The sequence below is a fragment of the Anomaloglossus baeobatrachus genome, chromosome 5 (genome assembly GCF_048569485.1).
Source record: "Anomaloglossus baeobatrachus isolate aAnoBae1 chromosome 5, aAnoBae1.hap1, whole genome shotgun sequence".
NCBI classification, from domain to species: Eukaryota; Metazoa; Chordata; class Amphibia; order Anura; family Aromobatidae; genus Anomaloglossus; species Anomaloglossus baeobatrachus.
This window is the reverse complement of record NC_134357.1, coordinates 454,463,886-454,486,570: the sequence shown is the minus strand read 5'-3', so window position 1 is coordinate 454,486,570 and position 22,685 is coordinate 454,463,886. Positions and strand designations below refer to the sequence as shown.

Here is a 22,685-nt window from a genome sequence, read left to right as displayed (position 1 = left end):
TGAGCACTTTGCTCTTGCAATTGCCCCTGGAGCACTTTGCTCTTGCATTTGCCCCTGGAGCACTTTGCTCTTGCATTTGCCCCTGGAGCACTTTGCTCTTGCATTTGCCCCTGGAGCACTTTGCTCTTGCATTTGCCCCTGGAGCACTTTGCTCTTGCATTTGCCCCTGGAGCACTTTGCTCTTGCATTTGCCCCTGGAGCACTTTGCTCTTGCATTTGCCCCTGGAGCACTTTGCTCTTGCATTTGCCCCTGGAGCACTTTGCTCTTGCATTTGCCCCTGGAGCACTTTGCTCTTGCATTTGCCCCTGGAGCACTTTGCTCTTGCATTTGCCCCTGGAGCACTTTGCTCTTGCATTTGCCCCTGGAGCACTTTGCTCTTGCATTTGCCCCTGGAGCACTTTGCTCTTGCATTTGCCCCTTGAGCACTTTGCTCTTGCATTTGCCCCTGGACCACTTTGCTCTTGCATTTGCCCCTGGACCACTTTGCTCTTGCATTTGCCCCTGGACCACTTTGCTCTTGCATTTGCCCCTGGACCACTTTGCTCTTGCATTTGCCCCTTTAGCACTTTGCTCTTGCATTTGCCCCTTTAGCACTTTGCTCTTGCATTTGCCCCTTTAGCACTTTGCTCTTGCATTTGCCCCTTTAGCACTTTGCTCTTGCATTTGCCCCTTTAGCACTTTGCTTTTGCATTTGCCCCTTTAGCACTTTGCTCTTGCATTTGCCCCCTTTCTCCTGCTTTTTTTTGTTTTGCTCCACTTTTCCCATTGTTTTTTCTTTTTTTACGCTCTGATTTTGTCAATTTGTTTCCTTTTTAGACAAATGCGCAACTTTTTTTTTCTTTTAAAGGTTATACGACTTTTAGGTGCTAGAAAGTTTGAAAAACAAGTTAAGGGGGGGAGAACATTTTTGATTTTGCGCCAAATCAATGAGCCATTTTGAAGAACTGGGTCTTTAAAAACATCAGTGAATATCACAAGCTTATAAGGGATTTTGGAGAAATCCTAAATGATGAATTGGGGGCTGTGGTCTCTAGGGCTGGGGATTTTTGCCTTGGGCTCCAGTGTACTTTTTTTTTTCTCTTTCCATTTCCATACTAATGAGGCTGTGGATCCTGCTGTGAGTGGCCCAAACATACCCAAATGGTTCCCTGGGGTCATAAGCATATGGTAATATGGCGCATACTAATATACCACAACCTGGTGTGAGCCAAGCTGCATATTGTCCTCCCCTACTATACAATGCGCATATTCAATGGAGATTAACACTACGCTTCCCACAGGTGTGCTCTCTATTGCTTATAGGTTTTGTATTTCTGACTAGTAGAGCTACTAATCACCCATAAATATACCTCAATTTATTTGGCTTTCTTTCTTTTTTTTTTACTTTACATTTTTTTCCATTATTTTCATTTTTTTTTTACAGTTTTTATTATCTAGATAGTGACACAGGTTCAATTTTAAATCCAATATTGTGTCTCCTTTTTCATTTATTATGTAAGTGACTGATAAAAAAAAATCTATTATTTGGAATTATTTTTTTCTTTAAGGCTCTGTGCGCACTAGAGCTTTTTACCCGCGGATTTGCCGCGGAAATTTCTTGAGAAATGTCTGCAATCTTTGTGCAGACATTTCCCAGCAAATTCTATGGTAAAAAAAATAGCTGTACGCACTGGTGCGGATTTTTCTCAAGAAATTTCCTTGAGAAGAATTTCTCGAGAAACTTTCTTGAGAAAATGAACATGTACATTATTTCTGCAGGTACCCTGCGGATTTCGGCAGTACAGCCTGCAGAAATCCGCAGGGAACCACCCGCGGGAAAATCGCGGCAATTCCGCATGCGGATTTGGTGCGGATTTTTTCCGGAGGTCCGGAAATCTTTCACTCCCAGAAGTTTCTCAAGAAATTTTCTTGAGAAACTTCACATTTCTAGTGCGCACATAGCCTAATAGTCCATTTTATCTGACCACATTTGATCATCCATCGCCCATTATGATTCTTAAATAAAATAAATAAAATTCAATAATTCTTATTACGTTTTGCCAGCTTATCATATATATTTTTTAACATAAGTGATTGTTGGCACAAAGATTTTATTCAAATATTTTATTTTTTTTTTTTTATTTGATCACATCTCATCATCATTTAGATATTGATTATTTTTAATAAAAAAATCTAATTAAATTATTATTATATTATTAAACTGTCAACTTGTTGCTTCTATTGAACAAAAAAACTACAATACCCATGATGCAACTGGTCTTTCCAGAGTTTTTTAAGGGGAGGAGCTTGTTAGTGGGCGGGGCTATGTCTGGGTACAAAACCTTGTGCAGTGTGTGAGCTTGTATCATAGCAGACAGATCAGCGAGGGAGCAGGGCTGTTCGGCTGGTGCATGACGCTGGTTACAAATTCCCTGTCTGCTGCTTGATCCCTGCTGTCTGGCACAAAGTCTACAGAGCTACCTCACCGGCCATTGCTGCCGGCCCTTTAAATGCTATAGGTTTGGGTTGTTTGGACTCGTGATTGTTTTCCGTCTATTTTCTATGCAGTGAAGGTGGAAGATTTGGGAATATACCACGTCCCCCCTCCTCCTCCACCCCGGGATACATTTGGATGTTGGATTTGTCTTCCTGAAGAGCGACTCAAGATGCACACGGTGCAAAAGGACACCACACTCACCAAGATCTTCGTAGGGGGGCTTCCATATCACACCACCGACTCGTCCCTCAGGAAATACTTTGAGGTTTTTGGGGATATTGATGAAGCTGTGGTGATCACGGACCGGCAGACGAGCAAGTCCAGGGGTTACGGCTTTGTAAGTATCATTACTATCGTCTTTGTCCCTTTTTTTTTTTTTTTTTTTTATAGGATTTTTTTATTTATTTATTTTTTGATGTCTCATTGTTGTCTAGAATTTTTTTAGGTTGTAGCCGTGAGCTTAGAGGCCGAGCGGCGGATTCAGGTGCAGCAGGTGGTCCAGTGCTGGCACCAGCCAGACGCTTCATCTTTCATGGCATGGTGGCTCTTATTTTATATTTTTTTTTTTATATTATGCCCTTGTTTATTTTAGCACAATACTTCTAGTGTCTGGTGTATGGCACTGTCAGTGCACAGAGCAGTAGCCGGCTTTTGTCTGCCCTTGTTTTCAGCCGGGGGCCCACTCCGGATCTCTGTTTAGTCCAAGGTCAGTAGTGCCCCCCACCCCCTCCCCGTGTCATTCTCTGCCATCCTGGAAGTTGCTCCTTTTTGTCACTGTGGCAAAAACACCGCTCTTGTTGCTGGTCGACACAACAGGTAGTTTCATAAGAAAACATGTTTAGACTGATAACATCCGCGGAGACGTGAAGATTTTTCTGGAGATTTGCGTTGTGCAATGTTGACCTCCGTTGTTGCTATAATACTGTGCGTTTGCGCACCTGTGTAAGGTGCTATATGGTTACATTGTAACTTTTCTTGTGCGCTGCCATGCAGGATTATCTTAGGGCCGCTAGACGGTTATCATAATTGCACCCTTTGAGAAGTGGTGGTGATCCACTGATAATGCGCCAAGAAAACTCCCGTCTGTCCTGAAGGCCTGGTTAGTGCGGGGTTGTGGTGATTATACATATAAATTCATTTATTTTCTCTATGGTGGCCACTTTTATTATGGAAACGTGTGTGTGTGTGTGTGTGTGTGTGTGTCCCCAAATTTAATGCCTTTTTTTTTTTTTCTTTCTTTTTAAATTGGTGGCTTGGTCTAACACACACACACACACACACACACACACACACACACACACACACACACACACACACACACACACACACACACACACACACACTCTCTTCATGGCGTGAATTAGTAGTAGTTTATTGTATGGGAACCCCTCCAACTGTATATTTGGCCAAGTCAACGGGGGGGGGGGGGGGGTAGTGGTGGTGGTTGTCAAATATCTGTGCAGATAACACCTGCCGCCCCCCCCCCCCCCCCTCAAAAAAGGCGAAGGTCGAGTCCCAACAATATGGATTGTGAAAACATTTTAATGATTTTTTTTATATATGATGTATGTCATAGGGGGCAGCCATTTTCTGCTGTCAGCCAATGGAGAAACAAGGACGCCCCTAGTGGCTGAGGTTATGCTAATTTCAGTTGCAGCTGTCTAATAATAATAATTTTATTCATTTATATAGCGCTATTAATTCCATAGCGCTATTAATTCCACAGCGCTTTACATATATTGGCAACACTGTCCCCATTGGGGCTCACAATCTAGAGTCCCTATCTGTATGTCTTTGGAGTGTGGGAGGAAACCCACGCAAACACGGGGAGAACATACAAACTTCTTGCAGATGGGGCCCTTGGTGGGATTTGAGCCCAGGACCCCAGCGCTGCAAGGCTGCAGTGCTAACCACTGAGCCACCCGTGCTGCCCGTCCTACCGTATGTGGTTGAAATACATATTTAATTTAAAAAAAAAAAAATTGTGCGGGGGGATGAACCGGGGGGTTTTGAAAACTTGTTGCTACCTATATCTCAGATTATTGAGCGCAGATTTAAAGGCTGGAATATAGCTTGCCTGACACACTGGATTATTGTAAAGCGCTGCGGAATATGTTGGCGCTATAGAAATAAAGATTATTTATTATTATTATTATTATTATTATTATTATTATTATTATTATTATTATTATTATTATTATTATGTGGGTCTATAGGATGAATAAATACAAACTCGTACATGCTCTGGAAATATTTTATTTTTTTGGGATAATCCATTATTTTGCAGATCCGCTTCAGCATTTCCCAGGTCCTGGATTACAGGTACTCTCCTATACGGCTGGACACCCGGCTCCCTGCAGTCTCATCACTTATTTCAGACTGGACTATGTAAATCCACTGGATTACATGACAGGAAGTCTGCTGCGCGTAGTAAAATCCCGCGCCTCCCCCCCTTTTATATATAGGAACCATGTCTCAGGAGATGCCAGGGTGGTACCCTGTGGACATCGTCGCCTTTTCTTTCCCATTAAGTGTTAGGTTGTGTTGGCAATTCGTATTTTGTGGAAGGAAATCTGAGGCTTAAAGGACATGCTGATACTTGTAGTTCCACCTTCCACCTAGACTCTGGGTGCCACTTTATTTTCTGCAGGATAATGCCTTTCCTAATAACAGAAAACATGAGTCTTCCATGTGACGCCCCCTAACTCTTGTAGCTGACTAGATGCCAAGCTGGCACCGGCGCCCGTTAGATCACTCTATATTCTGGGCTGAGGAAGAAAAGGAGTTTCTGGGCACTGGGATAATGGCAGAGCGTGCCAAACTAGGGGGCACATCCTGTTCTCAAATGGTATTGTGATGGCGGCCCGGACACAACCTGTTTACTTTGTGCCAAGGGTGTGTATGGACTAGAAATAGACTAATATTGTGGTGGGGGGCTCTGGTGTCCTCCGATGTCAGACTATGAGGGTCTCCAGTATAATCTCTTCTATTGCTGCTGCACTGTGTGAACTGGAATGCAGAAACAGCTTTGCAGCACTGCTGTAAATGAGGTGCTCAAAACAGGAAGTGCCGCTCTGTTGTGTTCATGGCCTTTCCTATGTAGAATATTTGGGGTCATGGTGACTTGGTCGCCTTTGAAAATGATGTTTTATACATCAGGCCAAAAGTGACACTACTCCAGAGAGATGGGCTTTTATCTTGTGCTAATTTGGCTAGTCTTACCAAAGGGGTGTGGCTCACTGAGTGATAATACAGAGGAGCATAAAGACACACCCATTTGGCTAATGCTGTAAAAATGAGCATGAACTAAAAATGCAGACAAGCAGGAGTAAGCACAAAGTGGTCCCTTAGGTGCGATACAATCACAATGTCAATAGTGCCCTGTACCAATGCCTGACACCATATTCCACAAATGCCCCCTTGTGGGGAGAAGGGTGTGAGGTCGGCAACACAGAAGGGTTCCTCTGTGTATAGAGCGGTAATTGTAGGTCTCTGAACATGACTGTTATTTAATTTCAGGTCACAATGGCAGACAGAGCGGCTGCGGACCGAGCATGTAAAGACCCCAACCCCATTATAGATGGCCGGAAAGCAAATGTGAACCTTGCTTATATTGGAGCCAAGCCAAGGAACCTCCAAACTGGTAAGACGTGTCCCGGGCACCCTCTGTCTCCCCTAAAAACTATGTGCGGTACTTCGTAGTTTGTCTATGAATTACAAAAACCCTTCCAGAGTTGTCACTCAGCTTTCCCAGGGTCCTGAATGGGAAAACTTGCAAATAAACTTAAATCTGCAGGTTTGTCATTCAGGAGCCAGGAAAAGCGGAGTAACTACACTTGCTGGAGCTGTAATGGTGGCCGGCCCTTATCATTCACCACGTTTCTTATTTTATTCCAGTTTGATAGTTGGGTTACTGGGTGAACTGGTGGAGACGGCGCCTTATTTAAATTTACGAGATTTGTAAAAATCTAATTTAGAAACAAAAGCGAAGAAACTGCACCTGATCAAGTTATTTAAAGGGCCAGTCACCGAGAAATCCCAGGTTATGACAATACAGGAGCGGTACACGGGCGCTCAGGCTGCCAATACAGGCTCTGAGGTTTGAGCACTAGTCTGCCTCTCCCCCTGTGACATGGCTGATAACAGGGAGCAAAGGAGTGTATTGCAAAGGGAGATGACTGCTGGCTTTGTGTCTCTTAATATCACTTTCAGTCCTGATGCAGACGTAATGGACAGTAAAGGGTTAATCCTGCCATTCTCGTACCTTAACATTTCTCGCTTTCCGCAGGTCTAACTATCGGGGTGCAGCAGTTACACCCGGCCTTCTTCCAGAGACCTCTGGGGTAAGTTCTCCTTTCTAGCACGCAGACCCCATATGTCCCCGTGTATATGATCTGATATATGTAATCTCTTAAAGGGCACTCTTTCCATTTTTAGCATGTTTGTAGTAATCTCCAGCTGTAGTCAGATCTTTAAGTGTAATGTCACTGTCTGGTTTCTGGGGTACATTGTTATACGCCTCATCTGTCACCTCTAATTCTGCATATAGAAGCCACAGGCATCTTGAGAAAAGAATGTCAGTCCTGCAGTGGAGACTGGCTCAGCTCCCTGTTGTCTGTCTGTGCACATTGTGGGTTCATATAGCCTCGGCTAGTCTCTGGAAAGCTGGGTGACTGCCCCTATTTGCTTCGTTATGGCTGCCTTTAACCGTTGTGGGTTCCCGCTCCTGCTCAGCAATGACCTGTAATTTGGCTTCCAGCCTGCGGAGGTATCTGCTCTCACAGTAGGTCATCCCTTGCTTGCGTTTAGGTGTCCCTCTGCCCCTCAGGGTGGCTCGGCCCCCCCCAGCAGGCAGCGAGTCAGTCGTTAGACCTGATAGCAGACAGATGTTCTGCGGGGTCTGTGACCGACTCTCTTAGGGCTGTATTGTCTGGTGGGCTTTTTCAATAGCTTTCCCCGCCCCTCCCCCCCTCGTACACTAGAAAAGTCCTCTAATTGGTCACGGCAGCTGTTCTAGAAGGCACTAGTGATCCCCGAAAACAATAGACCCACAACAAAGCTTCTGCTTAACCCTTAATGGGACACTGCAGCCTCTTCCAGCCTTTATTTACTTTCTAGATTTGGATGCCATAGGGTTAATTGTCTCGCCAGGCCACCCGGCAGAGGGGGGGTCCCAATCACAGCTGTTCTGGTGAATACATTTTTATATTTGTAGAGGGGCCCAGTGTGCCCCTCGCTCCTTACAATGGGGACAATGCACACACTTATATCACAATGCCGAGCAGACTGTGGTGCTGGAGGTCACCGGTGAGAAGTGTGCTGCCGCCGTGCGGTGGGAACTCCTCATAAAGACCCTGTAATGGTTATTAACTTGTGGCCCTGCTGATGGCTGATGGACCAATGTCACTTGACGGGCGGTGATCTCTCGTTGTGCTCCCGTTCACATGCACGCTCAGCCTGGCCGAGTGTGCATGTGTCCTCGGGATCCGCAGCTGCTGGGCTCTCCTGACATAGACTTTTCACTGCAAACAAAAGGGTCTGGCATGTTGGGTTTTAGCTTTAAGCAGCTTTGCCCTTCAGGGGTCTTGGAAAGCTGGGTGACTATCTTTATGATCGATGTAATGGTGGCTGTACTGTTGGGGATATAACACTGTCATGTACCAGCGAGCGCAGGGTTAAGTGACGCCTCTTAAGACCTGGCCGCTCGGATAATAAATGTGATCGATGGCGCGATCCACCCAGCAAAGTTATTGTCATAAACAGATCGTATATTTCCTGCCGATTAACCCAGAAGTGCGCAGCCCAAATCCGCCCTGTCCCATCCTGGTGTTTTATTGCCCTGAGATGGATGGAAAGCTCCAGACTGGAATATCTAATATACTGTCACACGGCTTACACGGGAGAGGAGCGCGTGGTGTGGGAAGTATCGCAGCTTGGGTACAGGCATTCACACACAAGGCTTAGATACACTCAGCAGACAGTTGTGTGGGGCTTGGATACATAGATTCAGCAGATAGTATAACAGATGCAGGAGTTCAGTTGAGATTATTGTCCATTGGGGCTCAGATACACAAGTTCTGCAGCCGGTATCTCACGAGGAAGGCTGGGATGCACGGGCTCTGCAGCCGGTATCTCACGAGGAAGGCTGGGATGCACGGGCTCTGGAGCCGGTATCTCACGAGGAAGGCTGGGATGCAGCGGCTCTGCAGCCGCTATCGCACGAGGAAGGCTTGGATGCACCAGCTCTGCAGCCACTATCGCACGAGGAAGGCTTGGATGCACCAGCTCTGCAGCCGCTATCGCACGAGGAATGCTTGGATGCAGCGGCTCTGCAGCCGCTATCGCACGAGGAAGGCTTGGATGCACCAGCTCTGCAGCCGCTATCGCACGAGGAATGCTTGGATGCACCGGCTCTGCAGCCGCTATCGCACGAGGAATGCTTGGATGCACCGGCTCTGCAGCCGCTATCGCACGAGGAAGGCTTGGATGCACCGGCTCTGCAGCCACTATCGCACGAGGAATGCTTGGATGCACCGGCTCTGCAGCCGCTATCGCACGTGACGTTTCCTTAACTACTCCCTTCTAGAATACTAGTTTTGTTGGTTCTTGGAGGGTATTGCCCCTGGTAGCCTTGGGTATGTTTATGGGGATTGTAGGGGCTCGTGCACATGTCCTCCCTTATTCTGGCCTCTTACACTGGCTCTGGCCTCCACCCTGCATTGTGCTGTGGCTTCCTGGATGGCAGCGCTGCCCTGTGATGTGTAAATGAGGGTGCAGGATGGTCCTGTGATATAGCTGCCGTGTCAGACAGCTGTGACTGTGATAACATCGCCGCCTCCTGTAAATGTGTGAGGCTCTACACCATAAGGTCGCCCCCACCCAACCCACTGACTTCCTCTGACATCAAGTCCTTAAGTGAATGGGGGTGAGGGTGATAAGACAACCCTGCTCACAAAGGGTTAAGGAGAAGTTGGCAGAAATGGCTGCTTATATAGTAAGCACTTGGTGTGTGCACGTTCACGAGACCAGGGGGGAATAAATCGCTGTGCATTGGGGGGGATTTGTCGGGATTGCGCTGCTCTGGTGGGGCTTTAGCTTTTTTTTAACCAAAGCTTGACTATCCTATAGTACAGTTCTGCATCGCCTTGCTGTTTTCAAGATCTCTGCTTGCTGTCAACATCCTTTCCATCCAGAACTTATAAAGACTTCTTCATGGCTAATGCTACTGTAGCTGAAGCCTTATTACAATTGTACCCAGTCCTATGAAATAAAAGATCTGTTTGTTACATTGTATCGGTGCAGAAAAATATACGAGCAGCCGGACCCCCTGGCTTTGACTTCAGTGTTATTGAGGTTGGAAGTGATTGTCCCAACCCTTCAGCTGTGAGAGGCGGCGAGTCTGTGCTTTATGTCCACGGTGGTCCTTCCCTGACAGCAAGCGGAGGTCTCGGAAAGGATTAAAAACCTAAATGCAAAGTAGATAAAGGGACTGCACAGTCACCCCTCTATTGCCGATGTCTGTATTTATAGGGTAGTTGGATGCGATGCGTGGCGATGGGTCAGGCAGGGGCTCAGTCTGGTCATGGACCCATCCGGTGGGATCCGCTGCACTATAATCTATGGGGCTGGGAATGCTTTTCCTTATCAGATCATTACCTGGGTACTTGCAGTGCTCTCTTCCTAATGTGGCCATGCAGATGTGCCCTTCTGTAAAGGCACTGTCACACATAACGAGATCGCTAGCGAGATTGCAGCTGAGTCACGGTTTCTGTGACGCAGTAGCGATCCCGTTAGCGATCTTATTATGTATGACACCTACCAGCGATCAGGCCCCTGCTGTGAGATCTCTAGTCGTTGCAGAATGGTCCAGGCCATTTTCTTCAAAGGCGATATCCTGCTGGGCAGGACACATCGCTGTGTTTGACACTGTGTGACAGGGTCACAGTGACTGCTGAGATCGTTATACAGGTCACTACTGCGACCTGTATCGTTCCTGCATCGCTGGTAAGATCTGACTGTGTGACATCTCACCTGCGACCTCCCAGCGACTTACCTGCGATTCCTATCAGGTCGCATCGTTTTCGGGATCGCTGGTAAGTCGTTGTGTGTGACTGGGCCTTAAGGCATGGGAAAAGTCGGGTTATTCAATTAGGACTGTGGCTTTAAATAGACAGATCTACATCTGGGGCAGCGCTGGTGCCTTGACCTTTTGTAATGCAAAAATAGGGGGAGGAAGAGACTCCTGAGCTGTGAGATGGGAGGAGATCGCCATGTTATTAACCAATTTATTCTTCCAGCGTCTGACAGGAGGAACAAAGGTTTATACACCACTTACTGTCTGCTCTAGAGCCATAGTATAGAGAGAGTCCTGTATATAGGGGCAGTATTACAGTAGTTATATTCTTGTACATAGGGGCAGTATTACAGTAGTTATATTCTTGTACATAGGGGGCAGTATTACAGTAGTTATATTCTTGTACATAGGGGGCAGTATTTATAAAGCACCATTAATTCCATGGTGCTGTACATGAGAAGGGGTTACAGTATTATAGTAGCTATATTCCTGTACATAGGGGCAGTATTAGTTATATTGCACATAGGGGGCAGTATTATAGTAGTTATATTCTTGTACATACCAGGCAGTAGTTTATTTATTTATAAAGCACAATTCCATGCTGCTGTACATGAGAAGGGGTTACAGTATTATAGTAGTTATATTCTTGTACATAGGAGGCAGTATTATAGTAGCTATATTCCTGTACATAGGGGCAGTATTATAGTAGTTATATTCTTGTACATAGGGTGCAGTATTATAGTAGCTATATTCCTGTACCTAGGGGGCAGTATTATAGTAGTTATATTCTTGTACATAGGGTGCAGTATTATAGTAGCTATATTCCTGTACCTAGGGGGCATAATTACAGAAATTTGTATATAAGGGCAGTATTTTAGTATACAAAAAGCTGAAATTACAGCTCACGCAAAGGCTGCGCTCGGAAGATTGTTGTGCGGCAGGGTTCTATATAAGTAGTGGTTCCAGCGCTTGATCCAATAGTAACAATCCTTATTCAATCCAAGTATAGCTGTAAAAATTGTCACTTTTTTTTCTTTGAAAAGGTTAGGAGAGGGGGGGTAACATCTGCAGACGCGTTTCAGTAGTGCCTTAATTATTGCAATGATTAAGGCGACCACTGAAACACATCTGCTATTCTGTTATGTTCTTGTACATAGGTGACACTATTTTATAGTACCAGAAATATTTGGACAATGATGAAATCTTCATGATTTGGCCTCTACATGCCACTATTTATTATTATTTATTATTATAGCGCCATTTATTCCATGGCACTTTACAAGTGAAAGAGGGTATACGTACAACAATCATTAACAGTACAAGACAGACTGATATAGGAGGAGAGAGGACCCTGCCCGCGCGGGCTCACAGTCTACAGGGAATGGGTGATGGTACAATAGGTGAGGACGGAGCTGGTTGCGCAGTGGTGTACTGGACTGAGGGCTATTGTAGGTTGTAGGCTTGTTGGAAGAGATGTGTCTTGAGGTTCTTCTTGAAGTTTTCCACGGTAGGGGAGAGTCTGATGTGCTGAGGTAGAGCATTCCAGAGTATGGGGGATGCACAGGAGAAATCTTGTACGCGATTGTGGGAAGAGGAGATAAGAGAGGAGCAGAGAAGGAGATCTTGTGAGGATCTGAGGTTGCAGGTAGGTACTGGGAGACTAGGTCACAGATGTAGGGAGGAGACAGGTTGTGCATGGCTTTGTATGTCATGGTTAATGTTTTGAACTGGAGTCGTTGGGTGATGGGAAGCCAGTGAAGGGATTGGCAAAGTGGCGAGGCTGGGGAGTAGCGAGGGGAGAGGTGGATTAGGCGGGCCGCAGATTTTAGGATAGATTGGAGGGGTGCAAGGGGGTTGGAAGGGAGGCCACTATTTAAAATGAAACCCCTGAGATGCAATTAAAGTGTAGACTTTCAGGTTCTAACTAAAGGGGCTGAACAAAATATCCTGTGATATATTTAGTAATTGCAGCCATTTTCATACAAAGCCTCCTCATTTCAGGGGCTCAAAAGTAATTGGACAAATTTCACTTTACTAAAATGTTAAAACTTTTTAGAGACTCTTATGCAGCTGCAGAATGGTGACGTCCAGGGCTTCAATGCTTCAGGCAAACCCCGGGTTTCCTCTTGTGAGTCTTTGCTGGCCTTTACTACTGCTGATTTTCAGATGTTTGCTTGTTTGTGGATCTTTTTGCCTTAAGCATGTGAAATGCAGCTCTATGGGGTTGAGATCTGGGGATTTACTTGCCCATTGCAGAATATTCCACTTCTTCTTTGCCTCCTCCTGTGTTGCTTTTGCAGTATGTTCTGGGGTCATTGTCAATCTGTACTGTGAAGCATTGCCCAATTAACATTGTTGAATCTGAGCACAAAATATATTTTTGTACACTTCAGAATTCATCCATCTCCTACTGTCTTCAGTCACATCATCATCAATAAATACTAGTGAACCATTGGAAGCCATGCATGCCCGGCCATCACACTGCCTACCCCCATGTGTTAGAGTATGTGCTGTGTGAACCATTCCAAACCTTCACCTTACTTTCTTCTTGCCATGATTCTGGTACAGGTTGATCTTAGTTTCATCTGTCCAAAGAATGATTTCCAGAACTGGGCTGGCTTTTTTAGATTTTGGTTTTGTTCCGTTTGTTTTGTTTATAATGTCTAATCTGGCATTTCTGTCTTTATAGAGAACTTGTCAGGTCTCCCTATGCACCAAAAACCACGAGCCGTTCTGGGTGTATATTGCTAATCCCTGCCTAACTGTCCCTGTATCTAGTAGCATAAAGAGACCTTTAGAAAAATAATTTCTAAAGATCCTTTGATATGCTAATGAGTGCAGGGACTAGTCACAAGGGCGTTAGTGCCTACCCTCATTTCACCTTTTTAGCATGTTAGTGTCGCACCCCGGGGCAGCCGAGCTGCTTGGATCCGGGCGGTCCGTGTCTCGAGGGGTCCTAGACCCGGGGGCACCATCGACCAGTTTTAAATGAAAAGAAAAATTAAAATAGTCTGACTACGCCACTCTGTTTGCGGCCAGGGATAGTAGGGCCGCCGCTGCGGGTTCCCACTGGGGATGATGGATGGGGTTAGCGTGGATGGTGGAGCCCTCCGCAAGCAGGGCTTTTCCCCAGGGGTAGGTGGAAGGGTTAACGTGGAGGTGCGCTGCAATAAGTCAGTCCAGACACGGAGTGCAGTTGATTGTCTTTACTTATTGGATTCGCCCCCTGGAGACGTGCTGGACACAGGTGTGCCTGTGTTCTTTATAGCTGTGCCTGCCAACCTGGTGCCACTCGCCCACCGATGCACTCTGGTGTATTTGTCGGTTCTCCCTGGCGTGGAGCACTTGGAGGTCTTTCTGGTGTCTGCGTCCTGCCGCAGGCAGCTTGCATTATTTAAGGGAATTTCTCCCTGTCCCCTCTTTGCTGCTGATGCATCGGATGTTAGTGGTGGCAGATGAGTCCTGAAAACCCACCTGCCTGGCAGAGTTAACAGAGGGCTTGAAGTCCGTGTGTGTTCTAGAATCTGCACCCCGTGCGTGCAAAGTACTGTGAGCCCTGGATGTCCACACCACAGGATCCCTCTGTCCTTGGAGGTTGCTCTCTCGCTCGCCAGCTACTTTTCTCCTCTAAGTGGCTGATCTTTCTACTCAAGGTCTTTGCGGATTCTTTGCTATCTTCCTTGTGTCTCAAGAGTCTCTTGATGCCTTTTCCTTCTTACTACTGCTCACTTCTCTCCTCAACTCATTCCTCTCACTCCTACCAACTAACTCCTCCCGCTGTCTACCCAGGTCACTGTCTCCTCCCCTAGGTCTGGTCCCTGCCTTCCCAGTTGGCTGCCTGTTAGCTCAGTGCCCAGCCCTGTCACCTGGCTCTAAGGGGGGGGTGTCTGTGTCTGTGTCTGTCTGTCTGTGTCTGTCTGTCTGTCTGTCTGTCTGTGTCTGTGTCTGTGTCTGTGTCTGGACCAGAGCTGTTACCTTTTTGTTTTTGTGACACCTGGTTACCGCGGGGGCATCACATTAGCACTCCCACTGGGATGTGAATGCTATTCAATACCTACTGCCCAGCGTCCTCATCGGCATGTACCGGTGTTCGTTGCACCACCTCAGAACCCTGGGCGTAGGGTCAGTGTGCATGATCAGAAGTCACCCGAACTTCTAGTTATGCACACTACACCAGTTTGAAGCCGGGACATGTACACCGGGGTTTGTGCGCATGACTGGAAGACCAGGGATCACGCACACTGAGCTGAAATCCAGCGTCAGGTGCGATTGCAGCGGAGAGATAAGATCATCCTTTGATGCTGCACGTTAATTAGCATGTTGGCACACCCACAGAAGTGTGCTTACATGCAAAGGGGGCTGATTAGCCAAGGGAAATGGTGACTAGTCGCTGGCCTCATTAACATCATGATCTTTAGAAATATTTTTTCTGAAATATCTCTATGCTACTAAAGGCTGAGACAGTTAGGTAGGGATTAGATATACTGTATTTTTCAGATTATAAGACGCACTTTTCCTCCCAAAAATTTGGGAGACAATGAGGGGTGCGTCTTAAAATCCAAATATAGCTTACCGGAGGGGGGCTGTCTGTGCGGCAGTCGGGTGCCTATGGCTGCTTGTCTGGGCCGGCTGCCTCTGTCCCGGAGGCCGGTTGCCTCTGTGCAGGTGGGCAGGCGGCCTGCTGGCTGCCACCCTGTGCGTGCGGCAAGTGTCCTAGTGTGTCCGCGGTCCAAGTTTCAGATGATGGCGCCAGGAGTCGGCTCGTGCGCAGATGGAGCCATTGGATGCGAGCTCCATCGGCGCATGCACCTCTCCAGGCGCCATCATTTGAACCGGGACCGCTGACAGACTGGGACATTCGCCGCACCGGCCTGCTCCACCACTCACCCACTGCTGACGCCACGGACCTACCGCCACCACTGAGTCGCCGCGGCTGCCAGCACAACCTCTGCCTCCTGTGACTTCACCACCACTTCTGTCCCCCTCCGGTAAGATGACACTGGAGTATGACTGACCCCTTTTTTTTTTTTTTTTATTTAATCTCTACATTTGGGGTGCGTCTTACAATCTGGTGCGTCTAATAAAACGAAATATACGGTATGCACCCAGAACTTCTTGTGGTTCTGGGTTCATATTGCACCTGATAATTTCACTTTATGGATAACTAATGGTTTTCACCTTGTGGTGAACCCTCTACTTGTTTTTAGTCTTCTCTTTATGGTAGACTTTGATACCGAAACACCTACTTCCTAGAGTGCGTTCGTCATTATTATTTATTATTATTATTATTATTATTATTATTATTATTATTATTATTATTATTATTATAGCGCCATCAATTCCATGGTGCTTTGCATGTGAAAGGGGTATACATAATAGGGCAAGTACAATAATCATAAACAATACAAGATACACAGGTACAGGAGGACAGAGGTCCCTGCCCGCGAGGGCTCAGTCTACAAGTCATTGGGGTGGATAGTATGAAGTGTTTGGTTTTGGTGTGTGGTTGTGTTTTTGTGGTTTTTGTTTTTTTGTTTTTTTTCCTCTACTGTCTTCCGTGTACGTTCAGGCCTTTTCAGTTCCCATGGTGGCGGCTTCTTTTTGCTGACTAGCTGATGAATTTCCTCTTCCCCAGCATAATGGTCTGTTTCTGAGTGCTCCTTTGAACATTCACAGCAACAGCTTTCAAATGCCTACCTGGAATCAGCTCCAGCCCTTTTTATCTGCTTAATTGATGCATTTAACAAGGGAATAGCCCATTGAAGAGCTTTTTGAGACAATTGTCCAATATTTACTTTTGCTCCCTTGAAAAGAGGCAGCTACATATTAAATAGCTGGAATTCAATTAACCCTTACGCCAGTTAGGATGTGAATACCATCAAATAAAGCTGAGGGTCTGCACTTTAAGTTCATATTGATTTATATAACCGTATCTTGAATGTTCTTGTATATTCTATATAAGCGTCGTATTATGGTGTATTCTAGATGGTTTTAGTCACATTACCATTGCGAGATGGTGGCTTTCTCCTCCACATCTGCTATTCAGAGCTGATGGAGATTTCTTTGGTGTTAAACTTTACAGTGAACTGTAAAATCCCTGTAGGAGCTAGCAACCTATACTAGTGTCAGCTCCATCCCTTTTGTTCACACTCGCTTTACAATCTTGTTGGCATTGCTTTCCCTGCCTGTGTCCTAAAGTGTCACGTATTACCAACTTATCTCTCAAGATCTGTGATGGAGCCAGACTTGATGAGGCAAACACCCCCCCCCACCCTTCCCCCCCCCCTCCCCCTTGCTACTTAGACCATCTCCAACAAGGGCATGCTACCAAACAAGTCCCCCCAGAGGTCTTTGCTTTCCATTTAAGCTAATTGTATAGATTAGTATATGTAATAGTTATATTCTTATACATAAGGGCAGCATTATAGTAGTTATATTTTTGCACATAGGGGGCAGTATTATAGTACTAACAGAGGCTCCACGGACCTTTTTTGATTTGCATACTTTCCAGGGGGCAATGCACCTAGGATTTCATTGTGTTGAGCGCCTTCGCTGGCTGCCTGGCAGCGTTTTCTCTGGCTGGTCTTCCTGAGATCAGTGATTGTTGTCTTGCTGGTCTACTAGGCATTGCTCCCACCTGGCCAGAATCCTACTCCACACTGATGAGGGGCAATACCCTGAAACAGCTGTCTGTGGATGGATACCTGGCCTTTGTACTTCCCTTGTCCATATCTTTAAACTCGTCAAGAGTTGGATATTGACTAAAAGGGTCACTTGTTATGATGGTCTCCTAAAGAGCCACTCCCCGGCTAGGCCCTTCCCGCAGGGATATTTGTCTATTTTCCGTGTTGAGACTCCTAACAGAGGTGTGAGAGAGAGACCAACAGTTAAGTGTGTGTGTATATATTATTTTAATTTTTTTTTTCTAACCTAGTTTTTTTTTTTTTTTTTCTTTCAGGCTCGCACCACAATATATCTACCCACCCACCCTCATCCAGCCAAGTGTGGTCATTCCGACACCAATTCAGTCTTTACCATCTCCGTATATTGATTACAACCCTGCTACACAAGCCTATGCTCACTACACCACTGCTGCCTTTGAACAGTATCCCTACACACCCTCACCTGCCAACGGCTACATGGGCTACGGCTATACCAGCGCTGTTCAGCAGCCAATCGCTGGTACCACCACAGGAGCACCACCCACTGCGTATATTCAGTACCAGCCTGCACAGCTTCATCCGGATCGTTTGCAGTGAGAAGAACACTCATTCTTCGTATGGTTCTTTTTTGTTTTTTGGACCATGAGCGGATGCAGCTACAGTACAAATGTGTATTACCATACAAAACGCAAAAGACTTCTACGCTGTGCCCTTAATATTTCAGTTGTATTACAATGTTGGAGGCTCTTAGTTTTTTTTTTTTTTTGTTTTTTTTTTTTTTTCTTTTGGCATCCTGAGAAATATGGGAGTACTATGGAAAGGGGGGACCCAATCTGACAATAGTTTACGTTGTCCCCCTTTTTTCTTATTTTCTGCAAGTTTAAAATGTGGAAATGAGCAGCAAGACTTCTCCTGAGGGTACACTTTCTAAAAAGCAAAAAAGGCAAACACTTTTCATTAAGTCTAAATACTAAAATGCTCAGCGATGCCTTATAGAAATAACTATTTTTCAATATTTATTGTAATATATATATTTTTTTTTCTTTATGTTCACCTTACCTGTGAATTTAGTAATTGAAGGGGCAGGAGTATTTATCCACCTTGTCGAATATTATTATTTTTTTTTTTTTTTTGCGCTAAATTATTTTACATTTTTTCTAGATATTTGCTGACTATTTCATTATGCAAATGACGGAGATTGGACTTTAACTCCTGCTGCTGCTCCGGCATGAGAGTTGCAAAAAGTGGAAGACCTCCATAGTCGCGGCACTGTAATATTTTATTGTTAATAACTGTTAATTCAGTTCAGATAGGTATATTAAAAAAAAAAAAGCAACAAAAAGACGAAAAAACAAAGTACATTGTTACTGCTGAGGTCTCTTCATGCTGCAACTGAGGGAAATGCAGTATTTTATGTATAAATGAGACGGAGGAATTGCAACACCAAAAGTGATTTTACTAGGATGTGCTTATAAATGCAACAAGTTCTGTCTTTTATATGTGCGGAGCGCGGGCTGCGCCCATTAAGTGGCTGCGTTCTACAAATAACCGATTGCTGCAGTAGACGAGGAGACAATTTTTCATTTTCTTAAATGTGACTGACCAATTACTGAACCTTTTATTTTATATTTTTTTTTTTTCATTCCACAAGTAGCTGTGACTTATTTGTCACAACGAGCAACAACAACAAAATATATATCTGATCTTCATTGGTGGCCCTCTTGCAAAAAAAAAACCCCACCCTTGAGTAAGCATGGTTTTAACACATGGATCCAAAGGGGAAACTGATGATTTGAGATCTCCAACTAATGGTCTATTTGTTGGGTTTTATGTATGAGAACACTATGAAGCATGTAGAAGAACGCCCCTAGAGATCGTACAAGTTCCAGCCCCCCCACCCCTAACGATTGATCATCTCCGTAAAGTCTAAACTTAGAACATTAGGTAGATTGGGGGAAAGAAGTATTCTAACGTCGGGGAAAAAATATATATTGTTACGACACTCATCAAGTTTGGGCCCCCTCTTCTTGGACATCCATTTTGGTGACTACCTGCAACTTCATTTTGAGCAATTATTGCTTTTGTTCTAGGGCCCTCAATCCCTAATAGCACAAGCCTTTTGTTGAGGACTGGATTTATATGGACAATTCTTTTGGTTCTTTTTGTTTCCCCCCTGCCCCCTCCATTCCCAAACTATGCAACTGTTTCCTTGCTGCAATCTTCCTGTGTAACCCTTCACTTTGCGTTTGCAAGGATAATTTCTGAGGATGTTCTAGAATTAATCTTGTTTCCCCCTACCCTTATTCAGGATTGTGTCAAAAAAAGTGTGCTCAAATATTGTGCAAAGCTCTTGACTTATGAAAAATGGGCCTCAAGTATCAAAATCAAAGAATAAGTGGTCTTGTTGCCCCTTTCAACAGTTTTAGGAGACAGTTCAGTTCCATTGGTCTCAATCATTGTTGTTTACCAGAATGTTTTTCCAAAGTTTTGTACTCCATTGAAAAAATCTTGACTTGTCAATTTCTAGTGAAAAATGTTAAACTGTTAATTTGTTGGGTTCAGCTGTGTATTGAAAGCAGCCAAGGAACTGTGGCCCACTATCTACCTAGTAGAGTTTACTGAGCAATGCTTCCAAAATCTTGACCGTACCGGTTGAATTAATAAGTGAAACATGAGTTCTCAAACCAAAAATGTTTCTTCCGAAGTAATTTGATGGGGTTGTTGTGAAAAATTGCCTGGAAATCTCATTATAGGGGTCCTGAAAACCAAAGCAGATCTATCTGGGTCCAAATTTGATAAGTCCTAGGAAACATTTCGGTACTCCCACTTGATTAGGATGGATCAAAAGCAGGTGTGATGGTTTAAGTCATCCCTGAGATTAGTGGTGGCACCATTCGTGTGGCCAATGAAGACCTCTGTGCCAATGTATCAGTGTAGAAATGTAAACCAGTCAAACTTTTTTGTCCACCTGTCAGTTGGTACTAGGAGGACATGTTTTTTAATTATCTACATATTTTATTCATCTAGACATTGTGGTTGGGAAACAGCTCAAGGTCAAACTATTCAGAAGACTTTGGGGCATGGAGAACGCTCTGAAACGAGACAAAGCTTGGAACGAAATGAGTCAACTTGATTTGTCTATACATTAATATAGAGAAGAGTGGGACCTCCTGTATGCCTCAAGATGTCCCCTTGATGTGTGATGTATGTTCTGGATGTCCCAGCAACCTAAAAATCCCAAAATGCAGTTACCACCACCTTGATTTTTGGGACGTTCTGCCCCCAGCCCCAACACTCCATGGTCTGAAGTCAGGTTGGTGTTCTACAATGTGTTCAATGACGCGAAATTGAAACTACTTGTTTTATACTTCCTGTAAAATCATTTTGTCCTCAACTATGACTTGAATTTTTTTTTTTTTTTTTAGAAAAATAAAAAAATAAAGTTTAATTTTAATTTTGAAATTGTCAGTTATACGTTTTTGTACATTTCATGTGGCTATGTAATAAATGGAAGTGGTAGGCAGTCAACTGATCATGATGGCAAAAGATCCTGCCATATGATGCCTCGTTTTATTGTGTCACTCTGGGTATGGAAAGTATTCAGTCCCCTTTTGAATTTTTGACTTTGTTTCATTGCAGTTATTTGGTACATTTCAAAAGTTCATTTCTTTTTTTTTTTTCTCTTTTCTCAATGTACACCCTGCACCTCATCTTGACAGAAAAAAACCCACAAGAAATGTAGACATTTTTGCAAATTTTATTTAAACAAGAAAAACCTGACAAGTATTCAGACCCTTTGCTCAGTATTGAGTGGAAGCACCTTTTGAGCTAGAACAGCCATGAGCCGTCTCTGGAATGATGCAACAGGTTTTTCACACCTGGATTTGGGGATCCTTTGCCATACTTCCTTGCAGATACACTCCAGTTCCGTCAGGTTGAATGGGGGACAGCCATTTTCAGGTCTCTCCACAGATGCTCAATTGGGTTTAGGTCAGGGGTCTGGCTGGGCCAGTCAAGAATGGTCAGTTGTTCTGAAGCCACTCCTTTGTTATGTTGGCTGTGTGCTTAGGGTCATTTGTCTTGTTGGAAGGTGAACCTTCAGCCAAGTCTGAGGTCCAGAGCACACTAGAAGAGGTTTTCTTCAAGGATAGCTTTGTACTTGGCCGCATTCGTCTTTCCTTCAATTGCAACCAGTTGTCCTGTCCCTGCAGCTGAAAAACACAATGTTTACACTTTTGGGATTGTAATGGGCAGGTGATGAGTAGTGCCTGGTTTTCTCCACACATACCGCTTAGAATTATCACCAAAAGTTTTATCTTCGTCTCATCAGACCAGAGAATCCTATTTCTCATTGTCTGGGAGTCCTTCACGTTGTGTTGGTTTTTGCAAACACTATGGGCTTTCATATGTCTTGCACTGAGGAGAGGCTTCCGTCGGGCCACTCTGCCATAAAGGTTCAACTGGTGGAGGGCTGCAGTGATAGTTGACTTTGTGGAACTTTCTCCCATCTCCCTACTGCATCTCCGGAGCTCAACCACAGTGATCTTGGGGGTTTTTCTTTACCTCTCTAGGCTATTCTCCCACAATTGCTCAGTTTGGCTAGACGGCCAGGTTTAGGAAGAGTTCTGGTGGTTCCAAACGTCTTCCAATTAAAGATTATGGAGGCCACTGTGCTTAGGAACCTTGAATATTGCAGAAACTTTTCTGTAACCTTGGCCAGATCTGTGCCTTCTCACAATTGTCTCTGAGCTCCTTGGGCAGTGCCTTTTTGACAATGATTCTCATTTGGTCTGACATGCGCTGTGAGGTCTTATATAGACAGTTGTGTGCCTTTCCAAATAATGTCCTATCAGTTTAATTAAACCCAACTGGACTCCAATGAAGGAGTAGAACCATCTCAAGGAGGATCACAAGGAAATGGACAGCATGTGACTTAAGTATGAGTGAGCAAAGGTTCTGAATACTTATGACCATGTGATATTTCAATTTTTCTTGTTTAATAAATTTGCAAAAATTTCTACACTTCTGGGGTTTTGTCAAGATGGGGTGCAGTGTACATTAATGAGAACTTTTTTGAATTTACCAAATGGCTGCAATGAAGCAGTGAAAAATGTAAAGGGGTCTGAATACTTTCCGTAACCATTGTATGTGAGGAGGGGTGGATCACAGGAAAGTGGGTTGTGACTTTTAAAATTCTTCCTGACTTGCTATGTAAACCTGGCCTAATGCTACTGTTATCCTTTGATCCAGTTGATTAAAACCATTAGGGACTGATTAAAAAAAAGTAGATTGTATTTTTACTATATGGTAGCCTGTCGAAAATGGATCTGTTAAATGGCAACACCAGTAAGAAAAAACAAATGGATCATTTTTAAGGCCGGAGTCACACTTGCAAGTGACATAATACTAAAACTAAAGGATAACTGAAGTGAGCACCAATATGTATACAGAGTGCAAGCCAAAAGATACATA

The 22,685-nt window shown here is 44.6% G+C and overlaps 1 protein-coding gene across 1 annotated transcript; it reads left to right on the top strand.

Moving 5' to 3' along the window:
- Positions 1–2,361: 2,361 nt before the first annotated feature.
- On the top strand, positions 2,362–20,669 carry RBM38 (RNA binding motif protein 38). The gene is made up of 4 exons (XM_075350567.1): positions 2,362–2,814; positions 5,997–6,120; positions 6,766–6,820; positions 17,510–20,669. The coding sequence occupies exons 1-4, from the start codon at positions 2,647–2,649 to the stop codon at positions 17,808–17,810; spliced, it is 648 nt and encodes a 215-aa protein (XP_075206682.1). The 5' UTR covers positions 2,362–2,646; the 3' UTR covers positions 17,811–20,669.
- The last annotated feature ends 2,016 nt before the right edge of the window (positions 20,670–22,685 follow it).

What these genes read in the sequence shown, in the direction of transcription:
- RBM38 (XM_075350567.1), top strand. Translation starts at nt 2,647, where the DNA reads ATGCACACGGTGCAAAAGGACACCACACTCACCAAGATCTTCGTAGGG. An exon ending in AGTCCAGGGGTTACGGCTTT is followed by an intron (nt 2,815 to 5,996) that starts GTAAGTATCATT and finishes ATTTAATTTCAG; the next exon opens with GTCACAATGGCAGACAGAGC. An exon ending in GCCAAGGAACCTCCAAACTG is followed by an intron (nt 6,121 to 6,765) that starts GTAAGACGTGTC and finishes CGCTTTCCGCAG; the next exon opens with GTCTAACTATCGGGGTGCAG.